The sequence below is a fragment of the Musca vetustissima genome, unplaced genomic scaffold, assembly GCF_032173495.1.
Source record: "Musca vetustissima isolate MV318-11 ecotype Yass unplaced genomic scaffold, APGP_CSIRO_Mvet_v1 utg10925, whole genome shotgun sequence".
NCBI classification, from domain to species: Eukaryota; Metazoa; Arthropoda; class Insecta; order Diptera; family Muscidae; genus Musca; species Musca vetustissima.
In genome coordinates, this window is record NW_026881510.1 from 253203 (window position 1) to 271307 (window position 18105).

The 18105-nt window shown below is 30.9% G+C and overlaps 1 protein-coding gene across 1 annotated transcript in view; it reads left to right on the forward strand.

Moving 5' to 3' along the window:
• Window positions 1-1106: 1106 nt before the first annotated feature.
• LOC133327408 (uncharacterized) overlaps window positions 1107-18105 on the forward strand; it is a 30346-nt gene continuing 13347 nt past the window's right edge. Inside the window, exons 1-5 of the mRNA XM_061535965.1 lie at window positions 1107-1200; window positions 8633-8884; window positions 9838-10712; window positions 12616-12760; window positions 12837-13017. Coding sequence (XP_061391949.1) covers window positions 1107-1200; window positions 8633-8884; window positions 9838-10712; window positions 12616-12760; window positions 12837-13017 — 1547 coding nt within the window. The remainder of the gene's footprint in view (window positions 1201-8632; window positions 8885-9837; window positions 10713-12615; window positions 12761-12836; window positions 13018-18105) is intronic.

Sequence of the window (18105 nt, forward strand, 5' to 3'; positions counted from 1 at the left end):
ACATTGTTATGGATAAAACATACATTTCTTGGTATTCCCTACTGAATTTTGAAAATAAACCTTCCATAACCTTCCATTAATTTTTTCCACTTTGAAAATATTTGAAATAAAGGCAATCACTTGTTGTGTTTATTTATTATAATTTGACGTTAGTAGTCGCTACCTACATGGTTGCATTTTGTTAATCACCTCAAGTTGTCCTACCTTGTATTATTGTACCACTACCGAGGTACAATACCACTACCGAGGTACAAGCTATAAATGAACTATATTTGATGCTTATTTCAAATTTCAGCCACAGTTCAATTTATGGTCTGTTCTCGCACTGCAAGAATCTAATATTTTCTTCGATACAGTAGATATCAGATATAAGCACATCTCATATAAGAAAAAATCGCATATAAGAAAGATTATCAAAAACACCGAGCTTATACTTTCTTATATCCTATAATTCCATATAAGAAAAAAAAACGCATATAAGAAAGAAAACAAATTGACAACATTGGTCCACATTATTGTATACCCTCCAAATACCTGTGACGATTGATTTGATACGTTTGTTTTACGATTTATTTCTTCAAATGCTGTCTATAATTTTTTTTTTTTTTTTTGATGTAGCTGCTTTTAAAACATAGCAACAATTTCCCATCGGCCAGTTTTCCAACATCGTCATCATCATCAATACCCCCCACAACAAGAACATCGATAAGCTCCCTTCGGATGGCTTCAAATTGTCGGCCTTGTTCGGTAAACACTTATCATCGTGTTATTATGATTGTTTTTAAAATTTCAAATTTCACACAAACACACGAAAATAATTTGCACAACACACACACAGACATAACAGAATAAATGTCTTCGTCCCAAAATTTTACTCGTACTTTCTTATCAATCCCTCGGGTAGACTTAAATTCATTTTACACAACAAGACAAATGCAAATATAAGGGACTATGAAATTAGATTCGATTTAAGTATTGAAAATCGTCGCAAAGCTACAAGTGTTCGGTTGAAGAAAGCGCGAGTTTAATTCGTCTCAATTTACTATTTGAAATTGAATTTCCTGTAAATCTAAATCGAAATCCTTAAGGATTCAAAAGAAAAAAAAATGGCGATACCATTGTTAACAGTTGGTCTTGTTGGCCTGTTCATATACGCCGCATACAGATATGCCGTGTCGAAACCAAAAGGATTTCCTCCCGGTAATAATAATTCATAACAAAACAATGTTAAATATTTAAGGTGTTGAAAATTTATCGTACATGTGTGAAACGATTGTCTCAGTTGAATAGATTTGCGAAAATATTGTGCTGTGTGAAATATCCTAATATTTATATCATGTTCAAACAATCCAATGGAAACTAAGCAATAAAATAAATGTTCCAAGTCCTGTTGGGATAAAGTGGAATAAAAATATGTGATATTTGATATACAGGATTGATGTGATATTTTATGCAGGATTGCTAAACATATTTTCACTGGTTTTATCGTAAAAAAGATGATATTTTTTACAATACGGAATATATTATCCTGATTAATAGTACGTTTACATTGTACCGGATTTAGTAAACCCAGTGGGTTTAAATTCCCTTACCTATTTGTCAAATAAATCCTCATAAAGTAGGTTAACCCTGCAAAAAGTTATAATGTAAATCCCGTTTAATACACATTGTCAATTAAAATAATCCAATTATTAATTATAGTTTAAAAAAAAGAATCATGGTACAATAATACTTCAACATCTTACTAAAAAATTATGGTTCAATAGTACAAGGTAGGACATTTTGAGGAGAATAATAAAAATACTATGTATACTTCTTCTGTCAAAAAAAAAACATACGCAGCAAGTGGTTGAGTTTATTTCACATTTTTTCAACACATAACTAAAAACGAAAAAGGATTATTTTAGGATATTATTTATTCTCAAAATCCAGTAGGGAATACCATGAAATGTTTGTTTCATCCACGACACAGAGTAATTACTTCCAGACAAAAGCGGCAAAGAATCATTTTTTATTTCAATTAAATTTGAATATATTTTATTTTTTTTTTTTGACACAATATTAAAAATACGGTATTAAAAATATCATAAAATATATTTTTTTGATTTGATTGATTGATTACACCTTGTGAAAAAAAATTGTAATCAGATGGGAGCTATGCCCTACCTTGTAATAATTATACTATAACTAGCGGGCTCGGCAAACGTTATCTTGCATAGCAATATTGTTGATGTATAATTCACATAACGATATCCCAATATTAAGATAGTTTTTTTCTACCCTCCACGATTAGAGATCGTGCTTTGAAATTTTTTGAGATCGTGCTCTGAAATTTGCACAAACATTGCTACTACTCCTAGTATATTTGGTATTGAAAAATTTCAAAATTAGTTTACTATTTAGGGTAGCTCCCATACAATGGTACCTCGCAATATGACAAATTTTGACTATTTTTTTTCAACAGAGTTGTAATTGAGCAGAAAGTCTTCGTATCAAATATTATTAAGTCCGCTTTTCCACAGGCAGATTTTTATTTGGTAAATTTTTTGTTTTCCCTTTTGAAATTTTCGCTTGCTTTTCCATTACCAAATTTTTCTTTGCCAAATTTGCGAATCAAAGTACAAAAGAAAGAAAAAAACGTCAAAAGTGTTTGCATTTTAAAGATTTTTTAATATTTCATTTATTTTTTATATATTTTATTATATAAATTGCAAATATTAAAAATTAAATTTCACTTGCACAAATTAAAACAACAGGTTTGTAAACAAAAGCCGGCTGTGTGTCAGTAAAGCGAATAGGTTCAAAAGGAAATGTCAACAAAATTGTTTTCAACGAACAGAGCAAAGCAGAATTTGCGTGTACGGCGAATTCTGAACAGGCAAATTTTTGTTTTTCTTCCTCGCACCCCTCTCGCCTACAAACTCAGTATTTGCCAAATAAAAATCTGCCTGTGGAAAAGCAGACTTACTAAACACGAAAAACGATATTATTTATTCACCAAATCCAGTAGGACAAAAAGCGGTAAAGAATCCTTTTTTATTTTTTAATTAAATTTGAATATATTTTAATTTGATTTTTTTGACACGATATTGCAAATATATTTTTGATTTGATGGAAAAAACACGATGAGGAAAAATTGTAATCAGATGGGAGATATGCCCTACCTTGTAATAATTATACTATAATTGAAAAACATTTTTAATAAGACCATTTAAATTGTACTGGAGTTTAAATCGGTATAAAGTCCTAATAGTCCGTTTACATTGTACCGGATTTATAAAATCCAGTAGATCTAAATTGCCAATGACATTACATATATGTCAAATAAATCCTCATAGAGGAGGTTAGCCCACCAAAAAGTTCTGTCGTAGTGCAGGGATGCGAAATGAAATTATTCCAATTGTACTGATTTTTAATAAAATGTGTATTTTTTTGTTATTAATAATAGAGAAAAATTATTTTTATATAAACATAGATAAGATAAACACTTAACAATTAACAAAAAAGTACATAAAAATTAATTTGTTCTACGTACTTATAAGTATTATATATAAATGGTCTGTTCCAGTTCTTTTTTAATAGAAAATCTAGTAAAAGGGAATAATGTCAAAATCTCTCTTAGAGTACAAAAAAATTCGAAAAGTTCGGAAACGGAAATCTAGTAAACATTTCAAAATTAGATGTCTTTACTTTAAAATCAAAACAACAGCCAATCATAAGTTAGTATTTCTGGTTACCAGTTTTTCTCGCCCAAATTTTTCGAGTAAAAACTTTACAAAGAGAACGCCATTTTGTTTTGTGCTCTCTTAAATTTGATTCAATGTTTTACCGCTTTTGTGGGTTTAGTAGTGGTTTTCGAGTAAAAAGTTGCAATACTTGTAGAATTAGTAGATTCTTTTAGGTTCTGGAACGGAACTAAAATGATCAATTAAGTAAAACTTTTTTGCAACATATTCTTATGTATCGTTAGAAGCACGACTTCAACAAATCCTTAGTTTAGATAGGATTTGAAGCCGTCGAAACATGTAGTATCTTCCTTTCTTTGGTTTTAATTATATTTCGATATGAAAATACCCTTTTTACATTTGCAGATTAATCTGGAATAGATAATAATCCACTAAAAATTTGTGATTTATAAGGAAACATAACTTCATTTAGCTCATTTTTGACTTCAGCCACCTTTGACCCACTAGTTGTTTTTGGAAGACTTAATAATTTCTACATGCATTCTGGCATCCTCAGACTACATTTCGAAATTGATATTATTTATATTTTTTAGTACATATTGTAAGAACAAAAATAACAGTTTTTACAAGGGTTTTGAAAATGCTGAAATTATAGAATTGAGCCTTAACTTTTGGGAATCAGTTTCGAAATCATTGAGTGTAAAAAATTAAGCCCCAAAATCGTGGAAGCCATCAAGTTGTTGAATATTTAAAAACAACATGAATTTCTGTACCGAAATATTCCTGAAACTTTGAAAAATCATCTCTCTCAGAAATAATAATTAATATTTTTACTGAATTTATCAATCTGATGGGGAATACTAAATTTTGAAGAGGGCACTAAGTTTAAACAGCTAGGGATGGCGATTCATTTAATATGTTTAAGCACTTATAATACTTTTAAGTGAGAATAATTTTCTAAAATTTAGAAATAGTGCTAAATATGTCATTGGGGTGCTATTATATTTTTGACTTCCAAATAGTGCTAAAATTTGTACAATTGTACCAACTTTTGCATTTGTCAGTTCCATTGTATACATGTCAAGTAAATCCTCATAAAGTAGGTGAACTCGGTAAAAAGTTATAATGTAAATGCCGTTTAAACGCCGGTTATTATTTTATTTATATCGAACATGTTTTATCGAAATTATTATTTTAATTGAGTTTTGCGCATAAATTATACTACATTTTTAGTTAAATTCGTTGGCATATAAGCTAAGGATAACATTTTCATTCACAAATTTGCAATTATTTGGGGACCATAGTTTGTACAACACATGCTATTTCATTTGACAACTAACATATGACAGGACAAAAATGTCTCAATGATAACGATGTATGAATTGGAATGTTATGAATATCAAATGTTATCCTTGATATCGTGGACCATTTTTTCCTTTTATTTCATGATTTTTAATTTACTATATTAAACGGCAGGTACATTAGAGATTTTTGACCTTTTAACCTCCTATATGGGGATTTCATTGACATTTATGCAATGATATTGACAACTTAAATCCACTTGATTTAATATATCCTAATGTAAATTTACTATTATAGGAGCCAGAAATTTGAATCTGATATTCCTTTATAAACTCTCATTTAATACAAGGCAACAGAAATAAGACTCCCTGAAATATTTCTACATATTTTCAACGTTCTTTTAAAATTTATACAAATCAGTAGTGTTGGCGGTTTATTTATTTTTTTTTTATTTTTTTTTTTTTTTGGATAACATTTGCATTTTGTTTTTGCAAAATTGTCAGGCTGAATCCCTGTTTGTTGTTTTTATAAACATAAAACAACTATTTATTAGTGGGGAATGTATGTCATTGTCCGCCGAGGGGTAGGCATTCAAGGCTATAGTTTCTGATCTCGCCACTGATCCTCATGAGTGTCCTTAATTTTTTGTTGAGATATTCTCCTCACAAGCTATTTATTGCTTATTTACAAAAACCTTTATGATGATTTATTTGACATATAGGTAATGGAATTGACAATTTAGTTATACAGGATTTAATAAATCCGGTACAATGTAAACGTACTATTAGCTTGTGTAAAAGGGGAAAACTTTTTAAATTTTTAAAGGGAAAATCGAAAACAAACACAAAGACTCGGAAAACTTTTCAAAATACAACACAAATTATTATTTTTTGTTGCCAAAGTTAAATTAAAATCTTTACAAATCCTTCGTTAAAGAATATGCATGACTACGAAATCCACCCGATTCCAAACGTCAATTCCATAGCGTATGTGTCACGTTAATCCTATTCACAAAACCAGTGGATTAAATTTGACTATACGCTATGGATTTAACATTTAAGATCGAGTGGATCTCGTAAATCTGAATGTACATCAAGGCCAAACTAGAAAAAAGCTCTTAAGGCACGTTTAAATATACGATTCTAAATAGACACGATTAAGGAAATCCTGGAATTGCCTAGCCCTGCGTTTTCAAGGGACAGGACAGTCGATGACAATTAAATTCATGTGTTATAGTACGTTTACATTGTACAGGATTTTGTTAACCCAGTGGGTTTAAATTGTCAATTGCATTGCATACATTGTCAATTCGACTTTTATGTTTTACATATATTGTTAGTATTTAGATATACTGTTAGTATTAAAATAAATCGAGATCTGGGATAATGTTTTTTTGTTGATAATTATTATAAATCTGGTTAAATCTAAATCTGCAAGACTATTGCAACATTATAGTACGTTTACATTTAACCGGATTTCGTTAACCCAGTGGGTTTCAATTGTCAATTCCTTTGCATATATGTCAAATAAATCCTCATAAAGTAGATTAACCCGGTAAAAAGTTTTAATGTGTATGCCGTTTTATAAGTTATAGTGTAAACACGCTATTAGTTTCTTTATTTTGATATGGATTGACCAGTCTGATTATTTTTCAGACGCAAAGGCTTGGCATCATGATGCAATAATAAGGTGATGTATACCAACAAAAACCTTTGTTTTTGTCTCGATTTTCTGTCAAATTTTTCCATGTGCAACACTGCACATCGAATTCAAGTACAAATTACCCACTTTGACAATTAATCAAGACATCAGCTGCGCTAAATGGACTACCTATTCATTGTGCCATGCTTTGGCATCTTATGATCAACGAAAATAGGTTCCCATTCATATCAGTTATTAGGTTTTATTAAATACTTAATACACAAATATAAATTCTGAATAGATCTTAAATTTCCGATTTTCATTGGGGCAGAAGTATACTATAAACCAAAAAAAAATAATTTTCTTTCTTTAAATCAGATTTTCAGCACACGTGTGGCAAAAAATTAAATTTGTATAAACAAAAATATAAATGATAAGCTATATTACGCGTTTTAGAAAGCAGTTTCCAAATTTTAGCGTCATCTACATTTTATTGAACTATGGATTTTTTTAGGAATATAAACATTTTTTGGATATGTTTTTATTCCGAAAATTTCATAGTTCCCACATTTTATTATTAACCTAGTAATAATCCAATTAATTATTTGAATGACATATATTGTTATTGTTACAGTAATTCATTTGAGATGCCGTGAAATTTTGTTATGATTTGGCTATTTTACCAAATTACCATATGTACATTCAAATTGTCAAATAAACGTTTGACTCTTGAACCACGCGTTTTGTGATAATAAGAAATTTATTTATTATAGACATGGAATTTGTTCGCATAATAATCTAAAATTCCCATGAATGGAGATCTTGATTTTTGACGACATATTGTCTAGTAAACTATTTTAAAATGCGCCATTTATTACGCCGATGATTACATAATAGTCAAATATTCCCACGACTATTTTTTTCATATTCTGTGATAAGGGATCTCAATCATAGTACAATTATAATGTGAACCGTAAATTAAACATCTTAAAATGCGTCATGTGTATTATTGACATAATAAAGAAAATTCCGATGTTTTCATAATAATATATTCCCACGGAATAAATCTCCATTGATCAAATACTTTTATTAAACTGAAATCGCACAATGACTCCATTCTGATTTTATAAAAAGTGTTTATAAGCTATACTCAGCTATACTTTATTCATAAGATTAACCGGCAGGCGAATTCATATACATTGGAACTTTTACCGGGTTAACCTACTTTATGAGGATTTATTTGACATATATGCAAAGGAACTGACAATTGAAACCCACTGGGTTAACGAAATCCGGTTAAATGTAAACGTACTATTAGTCTTCTCTTGCTGTCAACTTTTTAATCGTAAAATACAAAGCAGGACAGGTTACAAATTCCAAATATCTTTAAAAAAGTGTATTGCTAAGATTGTACACGAATATTTTATTTCAAATAAAAATATTTTTTGTTTATTTATTATTCAAAAAATAAATTTGACAGTCAATGAAGACTTTGAATTCGCCTTCTTAACCTTATACTCATCTGTTCTAGACAAGATGACTAGGTTGACATTAGTCATAATCGATTTTAGTGTTTTAAAATCGGACTTAACAGCTGCATATGCTCTGTTCCCGTACTGTAAGAATCTTTATAATCCACACCATGACACAATGAATAGGTAGTCCATTTAGAGCAGCTGAATGTCTTGATTAATTGTCAATTCGTTGAATTCGATAGGCAAAGGAAACCATGTTAAATATTACAAGAAAAAATTTGACAGATGGTCGAGACAAAAACAAAGGTTTTTGTTTTGATACATCACCTTATTATTGCATTATGATCCACACCAAAGTAAAACCTTCAAGAAAACAGCTGATCTCCTAGTATGAGTACTAAATTTAATATCATCAAACCTTTGAACATCAGCTGATCGTGAATTTAAGATGTGAATTGACAAATATACTATTAAATTATTTCTAATTTAAACTTGTTTACTAATGTTTACATATTTTGTTTATTTCAGTTATTCCCCGCATTCCATTCTTTGGCAGTTATTTGTTTATGATGGCAACAAATTTCCGTTATCTACACAAAGCCGTGTGGAAATTCTCGCAATGGTTTAAATCCGACATTATTGGCCTACACATGGGCCCATATCCAATTGTTGTTGTGCACAATCAAGATGCCATACGTGAAGTATTGAATCGTCCGGAGTTCGATGGTCGTCCCGCATTGTATTTGGCTCAAATACGTGAACCCGATAATGATGTTAAGGGTAAGTGAAGGGGATTACTTTTTAAACTATAAACATTATAATTTGAACAATAACTATACCTAACAAATCTATAAAAATGTATACAAAGATTTGATAGAAATTTCCCATTAAAATCATGAAACCAAGATATATTAAAAAGATCACCCAGCAAGCAATGTCAGCTGTTTCTTATGAAGTCTAATGTCCAAAATTTGGACTTCGTTTATGTTTTTATAATGGAAACTAATTCACAATAATGGAATTTGACAGCAGACTTGAGTGTCAGCTGATCCCCCTAGGTAACCTATTGGCGTAAACGTTGTTTTTCGTTTTCATATTGTGAAGCAATTCACAATAATGGATTTTGACAGGAAACTGGAAAAGCAGCTGACAATGCCTACAAATAAGGTCAAACAGGGAGACCAACTGGATATCGACTGTCTCTTAAGTTTACTGTCCAAATCCATTATTGTGAATTGACTTCCATTATAAAAACGTAAACAAAGTCCAAATTTTTGACATTAGACTTCATAAAAGCAAGACCTATTAATAAGGATACCCAAAAAGCGAACTCAAAGACCAGCTGATCATCACTTCATTTGTCAAAATTTTTCTGATTGAGTCTTGACATTCAAAAGTATTTCCCATAAAAAGATTTTGCCAATTTTAAATTCAATCCAATTAGTAGAACATAAAAAAATTCCAAATTTTTTATTTTTCTGGAAAATAAATAATTAATTCAGTTGATTATCAATTTCAGTTGATTATCAAATTAAATTACTTTTTGGCATGATTTCAGACAAGGCCTATCCAGGGAGACCAGCTGGATATCAGCTGTTTCTCAAATTGGCTGATGTAAAAAGTCAATATTTTTGACAGACTTAAAAAACAGCTGATACATCTTTATTTCTTTTGATATATTTTGATTTTATGCTGAAACGATTCATAACAAAATATATTTTGACTTTGTGCAGGAATTTTCTTCATTGATGGCCCCGAATGGGAGGAACAAAGACGTTTCATTTTACGCTACTTGAGAGATTATGGATTTGGCCGTCGTTCTGATCAATTGGAAGCTGCCATTCAAGAAGAATTAAGCGATATGGTCTCACTTATTCGTAACGGTCCAACATATGATCACGAACGATATGTTGTCAAAGAAGGCGGCTATCGTATCCAACTGCCCTATTTCTTTAATCCCTTCGCTGCCAATTGCGTCTTCCATGTCCTGTTCAACGAAAGATATCCACGCTCCGAACAAGTTGACACCTGGACACTGATGCGTATGATACTCCAATTTACACGTACCGGTGATGATTATGGCAAAATTTTAAGTATTATGCCATGGGTTCGTCACATTTTCCCCAATATCAGTGGTTACAATAAATTGATGGAGGCAAATAAATTCATTTATAATTTCTACAATAAATTGATTACGCAATGTGAACAGACTTATGATGAGTCAGCTGAACGTCATTTCATCGATGTCTATATCAAGGAAATGAAAAAGGCCGAAAAGGAGGGAAAAGCCGACACAACAACATTTAATCACAAACAATTTGTTATGGCTTTAATTGATTTCACATTCCCCGCCATCACCAATTTGGGTACAACATTGGCATTCCTGATTCAATATTTCCTGTTGTATCCTGAAGTTCAAAAGAAAATGCAAAAGGAAATCGATACTGTTGTCGGACCGGGACGTTTCCCCACTTTGGATGATCGCAAGGATATGCCATACACGGAGGCGTGTATTCGCGAAATTATGCGAATTGAAACATTGGTGCCATCGAATGTGGCACATCGTGTTAAAGTTGATACCGATTTAATGGGTTATCATTTGCCAAAGGTAAGTTGTAGTTCAATACCAATTTTTTGATAATTATTTCATTTAATAATTGAGGGATAGTTAAAAGAAATCGTAAATGATAAGGGAAAATTCTAGCATTCAGAAGAAATCTTGACTATGAAAATCTGCTGTTTTTCAAAAAAAAAAAGAGTCGAAAGTCAGCTGTTTCTTCTCAAGTCTAATGTAAAAAATTTGGACTTTGTTTACGTGTTCGTAATGGACGTCTATTCACAATAATGGACTTTGACAAACGTGAGAAGCAACTGATATCTAGCTGGTCTCCCTGGATGATCTTATTAATAGATCTTGGTGTAGACCTTGATTTTAGACAAGGTTATAAAAGTTCCGTTCCAGAACCTAAAATAATCTACTACTTTTACATGTTTTGCAACTTTTTACTCGAAAACCGTTCCTCAACCCACAAGCCACGAGTAATAATGGTAAACAGGAATGACTACTTCTGATTGGCTGTTATGTTGATTGCCATCTAATTTTGGCACATTTACTAGATTTGCTTTCCCGAACTTTTCAAATTATTTTGTACTCTGAGAGCAATTTGGAAATGTTTCCCTTTTACTAGATTTACTATTAAAAAATTACAGGAACAGACCAAAAGTTGACAGTGGATCTCACAGCTGTTTTGTTCTGATTCGCTCTGAAATAACACCCTATTATTGCATCATGGGCCTAGCATTAAATGTCCGAATTGTTTACCTTATTTCAACGAGATGACTGTCCAATTTTTTGATTGCCATATCATTTTGTTTACTATGTCTGGCGAATGACTCGACACTAGTTTGATGGATGATTGACAGCTACAAATGATTATGATAATTGATATAGTCTTAGCACGTGGGCTTAACAGCTCGACGTTATGTCGATTGAAGAAAACACAATGTAATCAAAATTGAAAGTGATGCTTTTCATAGGTGAAAAGTGAAGCTTAGGGAAAATCCCTAAAATATCATATATTTAAAGGGGTAGAAACATAGAAAGATTTCGGGTATTCTTCTATAAGTTTCATTTTATTAAATGCCAATTTCTAAAGGTTGGGCGCCGTTCTCCTCTATTCTTTTACATAGCCAACTTCTTATATTAACTTTTCATACAATCGTAGTAAAGTTAAAAACACACAAGGTTTTGTATGAAATGTCAATTTATAAAGGAATATCAGAGTCAAATTTGATTTTGGACGCCCTTCTCATTTATTTTTTTTAAGAAGCAAACTTAATAGGCCATTCCATGATGCAATAATAAGGTGATGTATACCAACAAAAACCTTTGTTTTTGTCTCGATTATCTGTCAATTTTTTCCATACAATATTTCAAATGGTAGGTAACACTGCACATCGAATTCAAGTAGAAATTACCCACTTTGGCAGTTAATCAAGACATCAGCTGCGCTAAATGGACTACCTATTCATTGTACCATGGTTTTGACCATGATGCAATAATAAGGTGATGTATCACAACAACAACATTTGTTTTTGTATCGATTATCTGTCAAATTTTTCAATATAATATTTCAAATGGTTGGCAACACTGCACAACGAAATCAAGTAGAAATTACCCACTTTGGCAGTTAATCAAGACATTAGCTGCGCTAAATGGACTACCTATTCATTGTGCCATGGTTTTGACAAATATTTGTTTTAAAAATCAGCTGATTTGCTGATCACCTGTTGCTCAAATTACGTTATTGTGAATTAAAAACTATAGAGACATTTCTTCCAGTTTTTTTTGCCTTAAATGAATCATTTCCCCCATTCCACTACCTTTATTTTAACTGATTTTAGAAAAGATAAAAGTCTCTACCTTTCTTTTACACCAAGGAGCTGTCCTAAATCTCATAAAAAATAATTTTACTTATAAAACAATTTAAATCTTTTGTTTTTTCCTGCAGGATACTATTGTCATGGCCAGTTTGTATGCTCTGCACAACGATGAACGAGTCTGGGGTGATCCACAAAACTTCCGTCCCGAAAGATTTTTGGATGATGATGGTAAATTGTGCCTTAAGAAAGATCACTCATTGCCATTCGGTGCCGGTAAGTTTAAAACTCAATTATTTTTTTGAAAGATCCCCAGTAATAAAACCCCGTTTTCCCACTACTTTTTCTGCAGGCAAACGTTTGTGTGCTGGTGAAACATTTGGCCGCAACTTGTTGTTCCTTATGACCGCCACTATGTCACAAAATTTCAACTTTGTATTGGGTCCCAATGATAAACTGCCCGATTTGAATACAACCATGAGTGGTTTGACAACATCACCAACTGACTTTTGGGTACAAGTACAAGATAGAATGTAAATAAAACAGATGGATTTTTGTTTTAGATTTAAGGCATTATATAATATATATTTTAAGTTGAAGTTAAAAAATTTCCCCAACGTACATACATATGAACCCATAGATTGGATACAATCCAAATTGTTATGTTATTTTTTGAAAAAGTTGTTGAAATTATACATTATATGTATTTATTGTTTGTATGTTTACGTTGTTATAAATAAATATAGATTTTTATATAATTATTGGTTTTTATTTAAATATAAAATTACATTTACATATACGATTTTAAATCGACTCGATTAACGAAATCCAGAAATACACCGTAATTGTTTATACATACCTTTAAACATCATTTACATGTCGATCAGCTGATTATTGTTAATGTCCATATAAAATTAAAAATTTGCGCCGAAAACTATTAGTTTGCAATATTTTTGCAATGCTGTGATAGTTTGAAAAGTAAAAAAATTAAAAAAAAACACAAAATTCCTACAAATAATTTTTGTTTTCTTTGATTTTGCATTTGCCAACCGTTAAACCATGGCATAATTATACAAGGTAGTCTCATGCAGTCATATGTTTCCAATTTTTTCATGAAGTTGCCTTTGACAGTATTCAGCTTTCATAAATTAAATGAAAATATCTTTATATTTATAAATATTTATATTTATTTTCATAAATTTATATTATATATTTATAAATATTCTAAAACTTATAATTATGAGTTGTAACAACCATGGTTAAATCTTGAGAGCAATGTTCAGCTTTAGATAATATTTTTTGTTTAATTTATTTTAAATATGCCAATCGACATACACAAAATTTCAAGAAATTTGTTTTTCATATAATTTAAAATTGATAGATGAGTTCCAAATTAAAAAGGGTTGCCATCAAAAAATTCTCAAATTAGACTACCTTCTGTAATTATGCCGGTTCTCGAACGGAGTATTGTTTATTTGGTCTGTTCCAGTATTTTTTTAATAGTAAATCTAGTAAAAGGGAAACATTTCAAAATTGCTCTCAGAGTACGAAATAATTTAAAAAGTTCGGGAACGCAAATCTAGTAAGTATGCCAAAATTAGATGGCAATACTTCAAAATCAACATAACAGCTAATCAGAAGTAGGCATTCCTGATTACCATTTTTACTCGGCCAAATTTCTCGAGTAAAAAGTTTACAAAGAGAACGCCCTTTTGTTTTGTACTCTCTTAAATTTGATTCAATGTTTTACCAGTTTTGTGGGTTGAGGAACGGTTTTCGAGTAAAAAGTTGCAAAACATGTGAAATGAGTAGATTCTTTTAGGTTCTGGAACGGAACTATTGTGTTGGTATGTCTAAATTAGGGATAAGTAAATCGAGTTTCGACTTATCGACTTTTTGTATTGAAAAGTCTAAAAGTCGAAGTCGACTTTTGACCTTTGAGAAAATTACAAAGTCGACTTTTCAAAGACCGACTTTCGATGTTCTTTATAAATTTTTGGTTTATTATCACAAAACCGAAATTGCCGAAAAATTACACATTCCAGAACATTTTTTCATCTCCTGCAACAATTCTTATAAAAAATTAAATTTTTTTAACGATTTAGCTTTATTTGGTAAAAATCGAAAATCGATTTTGAACAGGTTTGACAAAATCGATAGATCGAAAATTCTAAAAATCGACTTTTTGGTCAGAAGCAAAAATCGAAAAGTCTAAAAGTCGACTTTTGCGCTCAACTACGTATCCCTACTCTTAAGTTATAATTATCCCTACTTAAAAGTTATAATTATTCTGTTCAAAACATTAAAGCTAGTAAAAGGTCGTTTACATTAAACCGGATTTGGTTAACCCAGTGGGTTTACATTTTCAATTCCTTTGAATATATGCCAAATAAATCCTCATAAAGTAGATTAACCCGGTAAAAAATTTCAAAAATCGCTCTCAGAGTACAAAATAATACAAAAAGTTGTGGAACGGAAAACATGTAAAAATGTTAAAATTAGATGGCAACACTTGAATATCAATACAACAGCCAATCAGAAGTTGGCTTTCCAGGTTACCAGTTTTGCTCAATTATGAAAAGAGAAATCCATTTTGTTTTGTGTTCTCTTAAATTTTGTTGAAAGTTTTACTAGTTTTGTGTGTTCAGATATTGATTTCACGCAAAACTTCTAATGCCCGAAATATTCGATTTGGACTTATTTATTTTGTGATTGGCATTCTACCAAAATTTATCTTTTATTGTGATAAAGTGTATTATCTCGATTTAATTGCTAAAACGAGCTCAATTTACCATACAAAATTAAATCCACTCAATATCTCGATTTGCTCAAAATTCTATGCCAAATCGAGATACTTTCAAATACAACTCTGTGTTTGCACCAAAAAATAATGACTTATCCATGGCACAATGAATAGGTAGTCCATTTAGAGCAGCTGATGTCTTGATTAACTGTCAAAGTGGTAAATTTTACTTGAATTCGATGTGCAATGCTGCCAAATTTTTGAAATATTATAAGGAAAAATTTGACAGATAATCGAGACAAAAAAAATGTTTTTGTTTTGATACATCACCTTATTATTGCATCATGTACTTATCCTTAAAGTATGCTACAAAATACGTAAAAATTCAAATAGTTGTCTCCAAAACATATGTCAGCTGATTTTATATCAAAATTATAAAAATGTTGTGCTTTTATACGAAAACAAATAACAGCTGTGAAATCAACTTTATATAATTGTAATACTAGTCTAAACAGTTAGGATTTAGTACCTCGATTAACATATCGAGTCGATTGTAGAAGGCATAGTCTAAACGCGCCTTAAGATTGATACGTTTGAACGTTCTGGAAGAAGTGAATTATTATTTTGGTATTTGGTAACAATTGTTTCCAAATTTTATTGTTGTCTGTTTACTGCAGGCATGCTTACCCATATACGCTACCGTAACTGAGGCTCGATGGGTAAACACATTTTCTCTTTGCGTCAGTCGTTTTTAATTGTGAATTCTCAGTTACGCTCGCACAAACTTGCTCTCAATTTAATTTTGCCCAACACTGGTTTACTGATATTGGATAGACAAATGATCTTGGTTTTACAAATATTTAAAATGTTTACCATTTGCGAGCGAGGTACCAGAAGATGTAGGCTAGATAAAGATAATAGGTTGTGCAAAGTTTAGTTCGAATCTGACATTCAATTTACCTGATATTTGATTTATAAATATTGAAATTTTTGACCATCTGTGTACGAGGTACAGAAGAAGTAGAGCAATGGGTCACATCTTCGGACTTGGTCTAGACTTCGCAAAGATAATGAGTTGTGCAAAGTTTAGTTCAAATTGGACATTCTATTGTAATAGAATTTATAAATATTGAATTTTTTACATATCGGACATTCCATTCGCCTGATATGGGATTTACAAAATATTGAAAATTTTTACCATTTGTAGGGAAAGTATCAGAAATAGTGGACCAATGGGTGCCATCTTTGGACATGATGTAGGCTTAAAGATAATTGGTTATACAAAGTTTAGTTCAAATTGGAAATTCGGTTCGCATGATATTAGAATATTAATTTTTAGCACAATTTTTAAAATTTTGTGGGGGAGGTACAAGAAGGAGTGAACCGACATTCCACATCTTCGAACATAAACTCAACGAAATCGGTTGCTCCCAGCCGGCCATACATACAGAATTATGACTGACAAAATTACAAAAATATTACTGTCCATTTTTAATGGACACCATAAGGTTGAGGGTATAATGAAAAAAAAAAAAAAAACATTATACGGATCTTTTACTATCCAAAAGGACGGAAACGGATAATTTTGAAGTACCATAAATTACTAAAATACGTATTTGGGAAATATATAGTTGTAGTCACATTGTCAATTCTTTTCATCTATACTATTAAAAGATTAAAGTTATTGACTGACTTTACGATTCATAAACGCTCAGGATTCAGTTTAAGCAATTTATATTCATGGGTACTAAATTTGGTACAATTTGAATTTTAGGCGAACCAATAAAGCTAGAATCATGATCACTGTTGAAGTGTAAGATCGAGATATGTAGGAAGTTTTAAAAATGTTTACTAATGTGTACTAAATTTGGTACAATTTGAATTGTGGGTGGATTTAGGATCACTGTGGGGGTGTAGGATTGGGATATGTAGGAAGTTTTGGAAAGTGGTACTATTGTGTACTAAATTTAGTACAATTTAAATTATGGGTGAACCGATATAGTTGGAATCCTGGAACTTGGATTTAAAATAACTCTGTTGGGTTTGGGTTAAGTAGGAAGTATGTAAATTCGTACTACTGTGTACTAAATTTGGTACAATTTAAATTGTGAGTGAACCAATAGACTTGGAATCTATATTTGGTACAATTTGGATTTGGGTGAACATTGAGAGCTCGAATCATGAAATTTGGCACTAAATGATACTCAAATTTAATTTAGGGTCGATATTAATGTGTGGATTGCGTAGTTTTTCTGAAATACGAATTTTTCTATGAAAATAAAATAAGACGTTAATACATGTTTAAATATATCCCACATTCGCTAACGAAGTAGCGGGCATATGCTAGTTTGTTATTTAAATATGATCGCTTTTGTAATTTTATGGCAATCCTTCTTAATATGGAATTCATATATCAATTTCAAATACATAAAATGAAAAATAAATTCAATAAAGTGTTACTCATGGCGATTGGCAAATTTTCAAAAAATTAAAAAATATTATTTCTAATTCTCCACATTGTTCTCAAGATTTAACTAAGAATGTTGCAATTTATATTTATAGGTTTTATAGGCAGGGAACCTTAAAATATTAATAAATATAAATGATTCAAAAAATGATGGAATAAAATATTTTGTGTATGTGTGTATATTTTTTGAATACTATGTCCCAATTTAGATTAGGCGAGTTTACTTGCGGCAAGTCTTTGTTTGCTGGAGAGAGGGGTAAGGGGAATAGAAATTGAAACAAATTGCTCGTACACCGCACCTGAACCCACAAAACTGGTAAAACATTGAATCAAATTTAAGAGAGCACAAAACAAAATGGCGTTCTCTTTGTTAACTTTTTACTCGAGAAATTTAGCCGAGTAAAAATGGTA